This window comes from Anoplophora glabripennis, unplaced genomic scaffold, assembly GCF_000390285.2.
Source record: "Anoplophora glabripennis isolate ALB-LARVAE unplaced genomic scaffold, Agla_2.0 scaffold166, whole genome shotgun sequence".
Lineage (NCBI taxonomy): Eukaryota > Metazoa > Arthropoda > Insecta > Coleoptera > Cerambycidae > Anoplophora > Anoplophora glabripennis.
The window spans coordinates 493,604-511,378 of NW_019416519.1; the positions used below are offsets into that span (position 1 = coordinate 493,604).

The 17,775-nt window shown below is 31.5% G+C and overlaps 1 protein-coding gene across 28 annotated transcripts in view; it reads right to left on the minus strand.

Annotated features, from left to right (window-relative positions):
- LOC108907022 (microtubule-actin cross-linking factor 1) overlaps positions 1–17,775 on the minus strand; it is a 389,967-nt gene that overhangs the window by 152,884 nt on the left and 219,308 nt on the right. For all 28 annotated transcript variants that reach the window (XM_018710510.2, XM_018710500.2, XM_018710502.2 and 25 more), the window contains exons 4-5: positions 10,352–10,441; positions 3,154–3,324 (exon numbers count right to left, since the gene is read on the minus strand). In XM_018710510.2, the coding sequence (XP_018566026.1) occupies positions 3,154–3,324; positions 10,352–10,441 (261 nt within the window). The remainder of the gene's footprint in view (positions 1–3,153; positions 3,325–10,351; positions 10,442–17,775) is intronic.

Sequence of the window (17,775 nt, forward strand, 5' to 3'; positions counted from 1 at the left end):
ACGTCGATGGTCCTGTGAGCCATCGGATAGTCTTGTGTACTATCTCAGGTAATCTTGTGCATTACCCAACGTCGATGGCCCTGTGAGCCATTAGATAGTCCTGTGTACTATCTCAGGTAATTTTCTCCGTTGTCCAACGTAGATGGTCTTGTGAGCCACTAGGTAATCCTGTGTACTACTTCAGGCTGAGTCGACTTCCCAATGGCTTGAGTTTGCTCCATTTCATCCGATAGGCCGCGGGGACGCGACCACGTCAGGATGGCCGAATGTTAGAATCACATTAAAAATTGTTTACTTCTCACTTGACATGTTAATATAGACTGATTTGTAACCAAAGGTTCCTAATGAATGGCAGGGCAAAGGGGGCCACAAGTTGGGTGAGAAGTGTTGATTGAGGACTGAATAAGGGTTTTAAGGGACAGATAGGTTTTGAGCTGCGTAGTGCGCGGTTGAATGTTATATTTTGTTCCGAGTTGTATTAATATTGTCGGTGATTAAAAACCGTATTGTATTTAATTGACTTGGTTTTATTTGTTTCAATCATTGACTCTAACAAATCAGAAGTGGGATTCTTATCCAGTTCCGCAGTGAATTAGTGTTGTAAAGTTTTTGCGAAAGTTAATTTTCGTTGTCAAAATGCCGAAGAGCAAAACAAAAAGGAAACGTGTCGATACAAGCAGCAGTTGTTCTACGTGTAGCAGTAATAGTGATGTCAGTTCTACTTCTAGTTCTGATTCGGGAGACAAAAATGTGAACCGAACCAATAGAAAATTACGGAGAAAGTTGCGAAAATTGAAAGAAAAACTAAGTGTTAAGTCCGGACGTTTTTTGGGTAAAATTGACAGTATTCCTGTGTTTAGTGGAGGTTTTGATGAAAAATTAGATGTACAACAGTGCTTACGTCATATTGATGCAACAGGGGACATGTTTGATTGGGACGATAAAGCCCGAATCTTTTGCATGACAAACAAGGTCAAAGGCAATTCAAAGACGTGGTATTTAAACCAGGAAGACACTATAATTTCATGGATAAAATGGAAAAGAATACTCGTCGAGTCGTTTCCTGTGCAACAATGTGTTTTTGGAAAATTAAAAGAGCTCGTAAATGTGGAGAGAGAACCGAAACAGAATTTGATGGACTTCTATTATCAAAAATTATCTTTAGGCCAATATTGCAAACTAGAAGATCGCCTCATTGTGGACGTCATAGCAAATACAATAAATGTTCCGTTTCTTCAATCAGGTATTAGAGCAGCCTCTTGCGTAAGTATCAAAAAGCTATTATCTTTTCTCATAACTAACGCTGAACATACCAGGCCGCCAAAGCAAAGTCATTATCAGTCGAACCCTAACGTCACAAAACAATCCACTTCAAATGCAACACAAACAAATAACTGCTATTTATGCGGACGAGAAGGCCATAAAAGGGCGGAGTGTGATAAAAATTCGTCTACCATAACATGTTCCTTTTGTAAACTAAAGGGACATAAGGACGTTGATTGTTTTAAAAAGAAACGATATGAATAAGGTCGGCGTAAAGTAAATACATTACTGTGTGAGGTCAGTGATCATAATAAAATGAGTGAAAAGTTTTATAAACAAGCAAAAATAAATGGATTCATTATTTCTGCCTATAATGACTTTGGTAGTAATTATTGTAATAAATTTAAAGTGGACATTTTCAACAAATTAGAGATGGCTGCATGTATTAGCGATATNCAATGCCATTTAAATATTTTGGGGTGATGCTTACCCTTGCTTGGGGGTGAAAGTGGCGGAGTCAAAAATACCAGCAAAGAATGTCCCCCTTTAATCTAAAATCGACGGGTCTGAGCGTTTTTCTACAATCTTGACGCAGTTCCTGAAAATGGCTCTGTTTCGTTTTCATTTGGCCACCCTGTATAACAATAATACATCTTCAAAGTATTCGTGGCATTTTTTAAAAGAGGGCAAAAATAACACTAATCCTTAGACGATGAGGTATCACAAATTTTTCAAAAGTTTTGCTTAGCATTTATATGTGGCAAAATACCTAAAAAGACCTGACAACCTATAAAACTATGACGCTTATAGCTTATTAGAATCAAAGAAAATATTAATTTTTATTTTTGTAACACGTAGGATACGGGAATATAAATAATATAAAAGAAAATGAATTAATTAACTAAGTACAAATTCTTGAGAATTTAAAAAACTGCCACATGAAAATATTTTCCTTCTATTGATATCACGCCGGTGCTCATTTCTGAATAAAATAATTTCAGGTCAACACCGGTACGCTGCGCACCATCTATCGACAGTTATTAAAACTACAACTCCCGTTCTAGTTGCCGAACAAACCCACTCTACCCAGAGGCGTATCATACGGTTGGAAAGTTTATCACATATTTTATGAATACAGGATGATATAAAAATTCTAAAGGTAAGTAAAAAGGCTTACCTTGTAACCCTGCGCAGTTTGCGTAGAAATATAATAAAAAATATTGTTAAATTCACTGAGAATATTTCAGGCCTCATTTTATTTTTATATATACATGCCACCACATTAAAATTCTGCGTTTTATCCTACATTTACAGCGTAACAGAAGAAATTAACAACGATGAGAAATAAAAATACTGCACATTAATTTACTGCTTCAACTAAGTAAACTAAAAGCTTGGTTTCCCAATTTTCGATATTTTCTCTTCCCATTTTGATGTGGTTTCTAATATTATACCGCAATTAAATAATAATTATATCACTTAAAAGGATATCAAGGATTTATTAAGTATAAAAAAATATATAATTAGATATTTTGTGTTCTAAAAACATTAATTACTTTACATCTATAAACGATTCCTTCTATAAAGATTTGCAATGACTATACGAAATGTGAAAATATTAACATAACTTGACAGTTTACATTTTATAGATGCATTTATTACCGATTCTAGTCTTCTGAGAAACACGTTCTAATAAAAACAAAAAATCATTTTCTTTGGTATAATGGTTCGAAACTGCTCAATGAATATAATTTGAATGTATGGTTATAACGTACGGGGAATTAAGAAAAATAAAGTAAAAAAGCTTGAAGCATTTTCTGTATACGTCTGCAGAAACCAAGCCTTTACAAGAAGCTCCATTCAGCAGGCGAAGAAAGCAATCGCACTTACCTGGAAATGAAGGATAATTGTCCAAATAAGTCCCAGGGTCAATTTGGGGTTGCCATCGACGATGTCCTCGGAACGGATATTGACTAACTTCACGTTCTTGCAGTGTAGAAAGTGCAGCGCCGTGTCGACATTATGTAACATGTGGAATCGCATCTGTCCTCTCTCTCGTGGCTGAAAAAAAATATACGCTCAATACGAACTTAAAAAACGTTATATGTCTGTAATACGTAAGTAATTAATTATAAAAATGATGCCAGCGGTTTCTCCCTTAATATTTTATAAATGAGTGCAAGGAAATTCGCCAAATTGTGCTTCGAGATATAAAAATGAATTTTTCATTTAATGCTTTCATATGTATAGGGTGGATAAATTTCAAAATTTTTAGAGAAATTCTCGTTTTTTTTTTCAGATGACAAAAAAACATTTTCTAACGGGTTCGAGAATTGTTGGTTGGCGAAAAACACTCGATGTTTAAAAATTTTTTCTATTCTAAAATAATTTATTTTTCTACAGAAACGATATTTTTCTATAGCTTCCTGTTTTCCAGTTACAATCACAACATAGGTATATTTTTAAATAGGTGAGATTTATAGGGAAAACATCTTTTTTAAGTGTAAATTGTAAAAATTATGCATATTTTTTTGTAATGCAACTGTTTCTTGATGCAGTTGTAAATGTACCATGGAAGTATATATCTGATGTGTCGAAGGAAAAATAGATGGCACATTGAATTTATCATGTTGATTTGTGGTGTCCATACTTTAAAAAAATTTTCGGTTATCATAAATGGATTAAATTTTAATTAGGAAACTTCACCAAGTTCAAAACACGTGTACCAGTTAAATGTATTTTCATGATGCAAGGTGTTGTATTGTTACTAAATTCTCTTGGGTTAATATACATAATTAGTAGAAAAAATTTGTCAAGTTAGATTACAAATATGTCAACCAGTGGTAGAAATATGCGGGATTAAGTCGTATAGAGCGCACAGTTTTAGAGTTATGATATTTTTAAAATGTCTTAGTTTTCACAAATAAATATTATTCGACATCATAAAAAACGGACAAAATAAAAAAACTCTTCGTAAAAGAATTAAGAAATTAAAATGCAATTTCTCGAAAATGGAGCTAGTGACAACTACTTTCTGGTCTACCTTTTTTTTAGAAATACGAGAAACTTAAAAAAAATGTCGGAATTGGTCCACTCTGTACATCTACACGATGACTGATAAATATATTCCGAATATTAAATTGAAATATTTGCCTGAATGCATTATGTAATAAAGTAAAGGTAACCTCAAACTATGTGATAATAAAAAGGAAGTTTTAAACGTTGCCACTTTTTTAGTGCAAAAACTTATCAAGTAAACGATAAATTAATTGCTCTCAAGACTGAATTCGATGCAAAATAAAATGCAAGACAAAATATGTATTAATATTTCGAAAATGTATAAACATGATATCTAATACATTCATTCTGTAAGATTATAACATTTTAATAGTTCAGTTATTTTCGAATCAAATATTTGGTCAAAAATAAATTAATAAAATTTACAAGTATTAACTTGAGTTAAAACTATGATTCGCTATCAGCACTGAATTCAAACAAAAAAAGGAATTTTCTTAAAACGATTTCTAAGGATCCTACTTCAAAGTTTGGATGAGAAAAATAGTTTCAGCAGATTTTTGGTTTTATACAGGGTCTCCCTGAAAAGGATGGACAACGCTTGACCACGGGCTCCTTGGATGAAAACAAGACTATTTAGCCTAACTTACCTATATACAAAAGTGCACGCCTACTGAGATATAGCCTTCTAAATATATAATAGATAACCTATTTTTTTTTTCAAATAATTTAAAAACTGTTTTTCTTAGAAACTTCAAATTTGGTACACATATTTTTTTTTATATAAGGGCAATGTAAATATAGAATTTGGTGAGAATACATATACAGGATGTTCTCTTTCTAGTGCCTGTGTGCCACTGGCTATCCCGTAACTTTTTTGTATGTACGCCAATGACGACAGAATTTATATTTTTAAAAATAAGCACTATTTTAGAAGATCTTTTGCCTCTTACAAAATTTTGATATCGTTTATGGATTTCGAGTAAAATTAGCATTTTTTACACATTAAATAATATAAAATCAGTTTAAGATAAATAGAACATTCTAGTAAGAGGTGCCATATAACAGAGAAACACATTCATAACAATAATTAAAAGGTTCTGTGTGCTGTGATTTAATTTTAGCTTACTTTGTTTTTTATTGCAATTTATACTTTTGCTGAATAAACTGATATGTTAGTAGTTTTGGGTTATTGTGAAGGAAATTGTTGTGCTACTGTTCGAACATATGCTGAAAGATTTCCTAATCGAAGAACTCCAAATCACAAAACATTTGCTAATGCGGGGAGACGCCTTCGGGAAACACGACGTTTTTTACCTGTAACATTAAATCGTGGATAATGTACGGCCGAATTATTCAGCTGGAGGAACAAATTTTGGAAAGGGTCGAAGAAATTCTTCGAGTAAATAAAAGGCGTTTAGCGGCAGAGGTTGGCTTTCAAAAAGTCCCTTTAATAGAATATTAAAAGACCAGTTATTACAGGTTACAGGTATTACAGGGTACAGGTAGGTATTACAGGTTATTAAAGGTCTAACAGGTGGATGGGTAGAGGAAATAATGCCCCTTTAAAATGGCCACCTCGATCCCCGGACCTAAACCCATGTAATTATTTCATTTGGGAAGCGTTGAGGACCACAATTTAAAATAACTTTTCAGTAAATACAGAAAACGAATATGGGAAGAATACAATATGAAATTAATGTTATGAGAGGTAATGGTAAGGTAAATTATTGGATAATTTCTAATTTTCGAAGAACTAATGTTTGCGTTCAAGAACAAGAAAGTAACTTTGAGCATTTAATGTAATATTATTTTTTTAAATGTGATTACAAATATCAGTTTATTTATAATGTTAATGTTGACTTTCTTACGTTATTAGTTGATACTGTTTATTTAAAATATTAGTATTTTACTCGAAATCCATAAACGATATCGAAATTTTGTAAGAGCAAAAAAATCTTCTAAAATAGTGCTTATTTTTAAAAATATAAATTCTGTCGTAGAAATAGAACATCCTGTATATGTATTCTCTCCAAATTCTATATTTATCTTGCCCTTATATAAAAAAATAAGTGTACCAAATTTGAAGTTTCTAAGAAAAACAGTTTTTAAATTATTTGAAAAAAAAAAATAGGTTATCTATTATATATTTAGAAGGCTATATCTCAGTAGGCGTGCACTTTTGTATATAGGTAAATTAGGCTAAATAGTCTTATTTTCATCCAAGGAACCTGTGGTCAAGCGTTGTCCATCCTTTTCAGGGACACCCTGTATATACAACATGAATGTTAATATTAAAGTAAATAAAAGTATTTTTAAATATTTTATATACTTATTTAATGTAGAGTTATGGCCTTTTTATTTTAAAGCAAATATGTATATATTAATTTTACATACAGAAACATTTACTAAAACCAAACATGTTACATTGATTAAATAAATATAGATATGGCAACAAGGAAAACATTTGAATATTACGGAACGGAATATTTGTTATCTTAATCAAATACCTAAAATATACACTTTGAGAAGTTATTTCAATTTACACTTCCTTCAAATGCATCTATGTATTTATAAATATCCTGAAAGCATTTCTTTCACCTGATAAAGTGTCAATTGAAACATTTTCGAGTTGTCTAAGAACTCCTGTTATGCAAGGAATGCACGTGTTCACATTCTTGTACATGCAAAAAAAAATTTGATGTATTCTATATACGATAGTATTTTTAGTGAAATCACAATTATCTGTTTGGCTGAAAAATGTCTGGTTAGGTATAAAATTCATAAAATTAATCCTATTCACTGACTCTTTTGATAAGAGGTTATTTATTTAACATTTGTATGCTACAAATAATTACAGAAAATATTATATACTGTTTTACGGATGTAGTATCAATAATACTCCGTATTGAATTCAGATTCCCATAAATATTGTCTCAAATTATTTATTCGTGACATAGTTTTAGTTTTTTTCTTTTTATTTATGAAACTATTATTTTATACAGTTTTTTTTCTATGGGCACGTCAATTTTACATTTTCTCAGACTTTTCAAATTTCGTACAGCTTTTTGTTATCTTTAACTTGTATTTGAAGGTAATAAAATGTTTATTTTTTCTGTGATGGATACATTTTAATTCCAACAAATGTATGCCTTCCGTATTTAAGTTGGTAGTACTGCAAACTTTCGCAGTTCACGCTGGTTATAGATGAGGTTATGTGCAAAGCAAAGCTGCCAAGCCAACCGGATATCACTAAATATTTTCATAAGGGCATAATTCAAAAAGTTCGGTTATTTTCTGAACAGACCTCGTAACTGCAATTCTTCCATTTGGCGGACGTAATGTTTACTATTCTCACGGCATTACAATATTTAATGCTCATGTTATGTTTGGTATCATTCAGAACACGACAGAAACTGAATTTGAAACTTAATCTAACTTTTGCATCGCTTGTTCGAATAGTGTAAATCTAATTAATAAAAATCCATTCATAAAATCTCATTGAAGGCAGTTTCAGAACAAGTCCTTGGTAAGACCCACTTTCTCAGAATATTAATGTGCAAATTAAAAGTTATTTTTGCCATGATCTATGATTAACATAGTAATCTAACTTGCTATGCACAATAAATCATAAATTAGAATTCTGCAAACGATCAATACAATTGATTATAGAGTTCTCGGAACAATACCAATCATTCAAGAGTATCTATTATTATTCAAATTGACCACGGAGGTAGATATCTGAAAACTGATTAGTATGGAGTACGATTTCACTTTACTATTTGAAGTTCCAACGTTCCATTAGGTGTTCTGGTTGATGTGACTAAGGTTGAATGGCTTAACATTACAATTTGAAATGCCTATGCAGCATATTGCCAGGACCGACTCAGGAATTTGCAATTCGATTAATTTTTATTATTTTGATGTAGTCACTAAAAACCGTACTTCTTTTGTTTGTTTTATCACATGGGTTCAAATCTATTTTGATTTTGTATCGAAACATTAGGCAAAAAATTTATTTCAAATTGTTGTTAAATGTTAGGCGAATCTGAAAATAAAAATTGTAAAAAATCCATTGGCGTTCTACATTTCATGAAGAAAACGTCGACCGACTAACGTCTAACTACGCCACTGGCAGCAGATAAAAATTGACCTTATAGGTGCCAAAAATGCAGCTCAACGTACAATAACTGCCATATTTTAAGAACCTAACATTGACTATTCCAAATTTATTTAAGATAATATATTTTTTTAAATTTTCAACACCTTGTATCTCGGAATCTAAACGTTTCAGGTCACGTGTTTATAGGAATTTTTTTCTTTAAATACCATAAAAAGTTGTGTCTTGAAGATACGAGCCGTACTTAGGAAACACCCTGCATAACCCTAATCAAAATTTAGAAAACATAAATAGGAAAAAGGCAGCAAATTCGCCACGTGTTCTTGAAATTACTTTGTCACATTTTCCATAAATAACAAACAAATTAAAATAATCCTCATTAGTATAATTTAAACAATCCGCAGGCATTTTTTTTTTAATTTTCAGCAAAAACTATTCAGACAACAATAATTTGACAACTAACCTGACAAATGTCAAGTTATTTCAATTATTTTTAGTGTTTCTGGTCATGGCCAATTTGATAAAAGGTCTGATACGAGAAAAACTGTCCAAAAAATAGAAAATTGCAAATATTTCTAAAAGTAGTAACGGCAACCCTAACAATGCTTATATGGCTTGAAAATAAATTTCAATCTGCATACGACAGAGTAAAAAAATACAGGGTGTTCCATTTAAGTTAACAAAGGTATAGCTGCTTGAAGTTATCAAAATGTAACGGCAAAAATTAAACACACAAATGAAATTTGATTTGTTGGTATACCATAATTTAGTGTTACTTATGCCCTTTGCAGGTACCAAAAATACAGTTGATATCAAGCTCCTGAAAAGAGTTACTAGTATGTCCGCGGACACTTGCATCTGACAAATTTTTTCTTTAAATATTAATATCTCCAATTCTATAACTCCTAGGTATAGGGTATATTTAATAAAGTTACCCTCAAATTTCACGTAGAATCCGAAAATACAATAGTATATAGGGTGTCCCATTTAAAATAACGAAGTTGGTCTAGACTTCCGTTGTAACCGGAAGTGCTAGAGAGTTCTGGATATATTAGCTGTGTTTGCCTCAGAGACATTGCCATGTTGTCAAATTTTAACATTTTTCGGAGTAGTACTATCCTAGATATCGATCGACGCAGTTCCCGGTGGGACACCCTGTATACACAGGATGCGATTCTGTATAATACGTGTACTCTGTTAAAATAAAATTAACGAATACATTTTATTAATTTCTATCTTTACAAGGCGTAGATTTCCGACCAAACAATATACGAATAGTAAATAGACAGTTACGTGTGTAGTTTGAAATTAATAATAAGACATTTTAATAGTTCTAATATGTTTTTTTCTGCATACTCACATTATTAAATTAACTTGGTTAAGTAAGCATAATTTTTGCACTACATGCAAAAACTGTAAAATAAGGCAATAAGTATACGCTACTATTACAGTTTAAGTTAGTTATTATTTATTAAAGCACGCAACTGATTCTAAATGTGAGACTAGCAATTATACTTTAACAAATAGGAATATATAATAGACTAACTTCATATTTCAGTGATATAATGAGGGTATAATTGTAAAATGTTTACCTGTCGCTACCTAATATCAGTGACTATAACAAGAATTATAGTCACTGATAATATGCATCATTAGACTAAACGGGAATATGCTGCCAATGAATATTTAATATGTTTTAAATGAACTGGAAGGTGAAGTGAAGAACTTAATATCAAGGGAACGAATCCGAAAATATGTATAATGATGATCATTAATAAAATAATCACAAAGCTTGTCATTGAGTAGTAGATCAGCGTTAGTTTTAAAAATTCTCCAATTAACTAAATGTTTCTAGTTTGAGTTCATATTGTTGCTTTTACTTTCTAGTTTGTATTCTGTGGGTCAGTAGAAAGCGGTAAATATACATTTGTAATAAGGACAAATAATACTTACAAGTTGTTCGCCAGTTAGAACTTCCAAGAGAGAGATCAAGTTGTGTCCATCTCGTAAATCTTCGAATAAATCTCGAATTTGACGTCTAGCCTGCAAATAGAAAGTGAAAAAATTAATACACCATAAAAGACTAAAAAAAAAACTGATAATACACAAATAATTTAAATGAATTTAATAAAAGCACCCTGTCATTTAAACACCCAGTACAGGGAATGCGATAAAAAAATACGAGAACAAAATGTGCGTAATTTATATGCTACTTAACGAAATATTTGCACTAGTGACTAGATAACTGGAAAAAATAAATAAAAATACAGTATAAAATGTAAATTTAATTTTTAAAAGCCTCATTAATATTTTAATTCCGAAATCTAGTCACTATCATATTTCTAAAAAAAAATAACACATATTAAACTATAATAATGATTACAGTGAAAAATTGGTGATGATAAAAAAATCATGCTCTACACACTAAAACGGCACACACTAATGCTCGTAGACTTACTGAAGGTGGACAGCACGGGACATTGTTGACTGTTACGCAAACATGAAGACACGTGTATGTCTGAAATGTTTCATGGCATCAGTTAAGATATTTCCACTCATACTATTTTGTTTGCACAATGGTGATATTTGAGGGAGATGCCTAGGTACTAATATAATTTTGAAATAATAAAAGTGAAGTTTAATAAATATAAAGAAGTTTTCCATGAATGTATTAAAATAATTTAGGTCCTATTATATTCTTATCAGTGTCGAGCAGTAATCAATTAAATTTTCAATCAATTCATTAATTGATTAAAATATAATAAAAGTAGCTGCGATTAATTTATTTGTAGTTAAAATTAATTGCAATTGAACTATTAACTGCACGTTGTACTAATAAATTATCCTGCTTCAATACAGACAGACACTTTAATTTTATGTGAACAGATATTTGCATCGAAATGATTANATTACAATTAAATTTTTTAATTGCTCTAAAAAACAATTAAAACTAACAATTATTCAGCTTCGATACAGACAGACACTTTAATTTTATGTGAACGGATATTTGTATAGAAATATTTGTATAGAAAAGATTACTAAAATGTGGTTGTCAATATTAAACTTAAATTATTCACAAAACTTCATCAAATCTGCAATTAAGTTTAATTAAAATTGAGAAAAAGAAAAATAGCAGCCTTTTATTTATTACAAACACTACATATTTTATTCATAACTTACATTACACCTCCGTTTTGGCGCCACTAATTAAAAAGATTGACAATTGATTAACCGTTAATTGTGGAAACTCACGACTAATACTTAATTGTACCTACTTAATTGTTAGTCGCGAGGTTTCAGGATTGCAATTAATTAATATTTAATTGCAATAGGAGAGATTAATAATGAATTAATTGTAAATTTTTAATTGTCCATGAATTTAATTTTGTCCAACAGTGATTTTTAGCATTTTCAGAAAAAGATATACCGGGCGTTTCTATACAAATTCCCTGTCGGTTATCTCGAAAATCAAGAGATGTTCTGTAAAAACTGTAGGGCAGGGCCTATTAATAACTTCAAGTAGGTACTCTGAGTATAAACACTATTTTTCATATATGGGGACGTGATACAACTTGGTCTTGCGGATATTTGCCGCAGTAATTTTTTCAAACGCAAAATTACAAAAATTTCTACAAAATAATTTTGGATCCTAGGAGTTTTGAGGCATTTTTTACTGTACGTTAAGCTGGGTAAAATATTTTTATTGTCACCTGTTTGATCAAATACTAAATTAGATTTTTATTAATATCGAATAATTAAAGAACCTAAAACAACATAGAATTATTCGTTTCATAGTAGAAGGAAAAATAACACGCCAATTCCAAATATGATTTAGTAGGAGTTGTGCAAACAAAATAATAAATGAAAGTTATTACTAGAAAGGTACGGATCGTATTTTTTTCAAATTTCCATGGGTACCTCTTTATGGCGGAAAAAACGTGTAACATATTGCAAGCAACCTTCATGTAACAATGAGAAATTTGTAGAGAATGTCAAACAATGCCATAAAACTACAAAAAGCTTCCTTTGTGTACGTTATGTTTCTCCTTGAGTCATTTTATTTACTTATTTGAAAAAATAGTTATTTATAAATAATTATGTAACAGATTTTTTGGATTATTTAAATGATTTCTTTTGAATGTCTTGTGACATAAAAAGAAAAATAAATCCATATAATGATTATTTAAACCAGAATGATGAGGATTTTATTATTTCTTTAAGTGTGATTACAGAAATATGTATTTATTGTTTTTATAGTCATATTTGCAGTACGAAAAAACTTAAAACGTGTAAAAAATTTATAATTCTGAAAGTCTTCGGATGAAATACAGCAAGCGTTATGTCAAAAATATGAACGCCTAAGTGATTATACAAAGTATATGCATATGTATAACTTGTTACATTTGGGTTCAAAATATCTGCTCACATTTGGGTTCAAAATATCATGTATTATTCTTGTGTTAAATTCACACTTGATAAAGATATGTAAAGCTACGATAGAAAGATATTACCATTTTTACATTTTACTGAGGATTGCTTTTTCAAGTGGCCTTCCTAATCGAATTAATAAATAAGTATTGAGTAGATATAAAACGTTTAGAAAAAATTTAAATCTTAAATGATAGTGTCAAAAGTTTTGTTGTTAACAGTTTCAGTATATCAAGTATGTGTTTTTTGTATTAATTATATTGAAACATACATTTTTAGTGTTTTTATTATGAATAATTCTTTATTACGAGCTGTATACTAGGTATTGCTGGTATAATTTAATGCTAGTTTGTGCAGTTAAATATTTTTGCCTATCCAGATTTTTCGTATCGAAGAATTCATCATCTCATCTGACAGGATTTTTAGAAACATATTTGAATTGGCTTAACAACATTTAACATAAAGAAAAAATATCTGCTTTAGGACCAAATTATCAAAGAAAGTTTATCTTACAGTTAAATAACTATAAGTTTAGAACGTGATTTATTTCAATTAAAACGTACGAACGGCAACACATTTTAATATTCTAGTTAGTTAACTGTAAGATAAACTCGCTTTTTTAATTTGCCCCTTAAGGAGGGCGTTTTTGGGCGTAATTTTTAGTGAATTTATAGCAGTCTTTTGACGAAAGTTTTAGAAAATCTAAGCAAGTCAGAACTCTTCACTGTACCAGTTATACAATTTTTCTCCAGTAATATTTCACTGCGAAAAGTTAAGGGGATCCTTGTACATCAACATTTTTATAGTTTAGATGGATGGAAGTGCGATTTCTTATCTATAAAATGCCAGCCTTTAATAACCAATTTCTCTTTCTCAATATGACAGGTATACTCGTATTTCTCTATACAGGGTCGGAAAGTACCGATGGTCCATCTGCCGTTACGTGAGAGCGATAAAGTAAGTCATAGAAATCCGTGCGATAAAGAAAGATGGCTATAATGAAGGAGTCTAATAATCACCGCTCATTTCGCCCTTCCACAAATAAGAAGTGGATCTTATTTGTGGAAGGGCGAAACGGGCGGTGACTATGAGACGCCTTCATTATAGCCATCCTTCTCTATCACATGGATTTCTATGTCTTATTTTATCGCTCTCACGTAACGGCAGATGGACCATCGGTACTTTCCGAACCTGTATAGATACGATCCAAATATTCGCGGAAAATTCGCATTGAAAATTATGTAACCAAACCTGTATAAAATCATGTTCGCAACCTTAAAGTCACCTGGGACCACCTCCATTATTTCACACAATAAAAACAGTAAGGAGCATTATCTGAAAGCAGTTTCTTCCAAAGGAATTTTATCTTATCCCAAAGAGGGCTACTGTTAACCAAACATTCTGACGATAAATTATCGCTGAAGCACTTGTACGGATAAATTACGCAGAACACGGTATGTTAAATATCTTCACAGAAGAAACTTGTATATAACAGCAGTCCATGCAGAATAAGTCAACCCGACTTATTTACACTGATGATCCAAGTAAGGTAGGTTGGCTTTAAATAATGCCTATATTTTTTTCACATTCTTCACAAAAAATATTTCTTGAATTAAGATTAATGTGTCTCACGGTGATGAGACATTAGACATATTTCAGAGACTACTTCGATTATAATTTTGAAAATTTGGGCAATAACGTTTTCAGGCATGCTCTTCTCAACTAAAATAATGGCGTCCGCTTAAGGCTTCCGGTTAAACATGAAGTTGACGTCATCTTCATTATTTTAAATGGAACACCCTGTATATTATTGCAATTTTGGATTCTACGTCAATTTTTATGTGAACTTTCATAAAGGTTCTCTATTCTTAAAGTTAACCGTTTTTAATATATTTCATTTAAAAAAATAATAGATAAAAATACACTGCCTAATTAAAAAAGATGTGTATTTTAAATAATAAAGTTAGAGCTATAACATTTATATAGGACATAACTAAAACTTTACCATAATTTCAAAATGACTTAATTTCACACAGAGTGGTAGAAATTTAGTCAACTTTGAACCATCTTTATATATATTTTTTTTATGAAACACCCTGTATATTTTTGCGCAACCTGATGAATAATTTTGTTTTCTTTCGGATGTTATAATGGTTCCCTATATCTATCTCTTCTGGTGTTTAAGGATTTGCTGTTTCTCATACAGTCAACAGATATCGCATAATTTCTTGCGAGGATGGCTGTGAAATTTTTAGTAGAACTTCAAAACAAGCACCTAATCTGTCGCCAGTTTATCACCAGATATAAAAATCTGGTGGGGACAGATCTGGAGATCTTGGTGACCAATCCCAAGGTCTTAGACGTCTAATCCACCTGTGTTCAAACATTTCATTTAATTGGCAGAATACTTCGTTTCTACAAAGAGGTGGGACACCGTCTAGCTGATACCAGCAGCTTCTTACAATTAGTTGATCTAGGGGCAGATCCTCTAAAAAATTTGTTACAATGGTTCTCAAAATATGGGGATATCTTTNTATCATGTTCGGGTTCATCTAACCAAACCCTTACTTGTAACGCATTTCCTTCTTTGCACCACTGGAAAATATCCTCCATTTTCGTAAAGTAATTAATAAATAATAAATGGGCGTTCACTTCTTAATTGGACAGAATTAACATTAATAACTTTAGCAACTTTATAAACCACACTGACTGAATTTTAGCAAGCGGAAATACTATTTACCACAAAAGGTAGATAAGTATAATAATCAAGAATGTATTATAAACATAATTGCAAAATTATGTCACTACTATTTTAACAGCTGCCATTACTGATTAGATTAATGTCATTCTGATACAGTGTTGCCAGCGGACGTAAAATAAAAGTACTAGATCGGGAAGTGAAAAAGTGCTAATTGTTTGAAAAAAGTCTAGAAAATTTATAATATCGAATCAGATACAATAAGTCTAATAAATAATTACTTTTACTTCCTTCATCACGTTCTTAATTACATGCTAGGTAGGTATGACGAAAATGCAACCAGCAATACATTTTTTATTTTTTACAGATGTGTTACCCACGTCTTGTAAAATTTTATGAAAAAAAATCCTATTATATAAACTATATTTGAATAAACTATGTATCCTTATATGTTAACATAAAAAATATATATTTTTTAGAGATAATGTGGAGTAGGTAGGTACGTGCGCTCTTAGGTCTCCCCATCTAGAGTACACCCCTAAGATTTCAGATTTTTATATTCATTTTTGACGGAGATATGCCAGGTACCCAAGAGCCAAGGATTTTATACAATGTATAAAATCAATGTATAAAATCCTTGCCCAAGAGCTCAAATCAAGAGCTGTAGTCCAACCATTGTCAATTGTGTGAATGTGCCAATCACAACACAAAACAGAACACCACAGAATCATAGAATATAGGAAAAGGCGTACCCCTCTATCCACCCCACGGCCCATAGTAGCCGTAGCAGTTGTATCCAAGATTTGTAAAGTAATTAGTTTACAAATCTTGAGTTGTACCAAGATTGATAGGTTATGGTTGTCTTGACGTCATACTCTTCGAAAAGGTGCAGAATTGTAAGGAGAAAGTACGACGGTCTAGTTTGTTTAAAAAGGTGCTGAAAACAGACCAAAGTGCTGGCGCTGGCAACACTGACTGCGAACACACAAAGCGTTCGTCGAAAAAACCGACTCGAGGTGGATCGTAACGCGCCGTGTGCGCGCGGTTCGTGCGCAACTCGAAAACCCCGTACTAATCTAGAGAACTTGCTGCAAACGCGCGGCGCGCGCTCGGAGCGGAGCGCAGATGTATACGCGCCTTAACGCATACAGTGAATTTTTGAGTATTATTTATTGTTAAAGAATGGAAAACGTTAACATTATTCAAATACTGACATTCTAAATTTATTATTTATTCATGGAGAGTGGCACAAGGTAATAAATATAACTTGCAGAGTATCTAATGAGAGATGCACTCATTGACTAATTAAGAACTAGTACTTATTTGTATTTAAGAAATAACGTTAAGATGACGGAATTAAAGAAATAGTTGACGGCTACAGTGTATATCCCTTTTTAAAGTAGCTACTCATACGCAAAAACACAAGAACCTTTATTTATTATACGCATTAGGTACGGCAGTAACACTGATCATCAAAGAACAGTTAAAGAAATGGTTTCATGAGAACTGCATAAAAGAAAACCTTTCATTGTGATTCTATCGCATTCCAGAGCAACAATAAAAGCAGAAAACTCCTTACGCGGACCACCTGTCACTTAGTATGTACAGGTGGGTGAGACATAATAAGAGGATATATGTTCTTTATGTCACGGTTTTGTTGGCCATAATTGGAAGGAAGTACTGCACGATACAATCAATAAACGATCGACCAACTGAAGAAGTATGTGCTACCAGAAGTGAAAGATATTGGTTATCGGTATAAGTAAGAAGTTTTATAGCCTTAATGGATTGAAGACTATATTTATTAAAGAAAAATAACGATAGATTTTGCAAGATATTATTTCAGTTTGTTTAAGGAAAACTATTTTAACTTAGAAACCATTTAACTAATGCTATTTATATACAGGGTGTTCCTAAATAAGTGTCGCAACGGAAAACTGTAAATTCCTCTTGGAAAGAGAAACATATTTTTCCTCTTCCATTTTTCTCTCCGGGCTTTCGTTTTCGAGATACACGGTGTCAAATTTTTTTTTCAGATTTTTGCCAATATCTTAGGAACCTTTTGAATTACAGGACTGAGCTTTTGTACATACATTACCACTATTAATAACTACTCGTAGCAAATGTTGTTAAATTTCGTTAAAATTGTTAATTATTACTACCTATCTTTTGAATCACAAAAGATTTTCGAAACGTTAGCAAAATGTTTGTTTTTCTTCATAAAAAGTTATTTTTGTATAATACAGGCGCA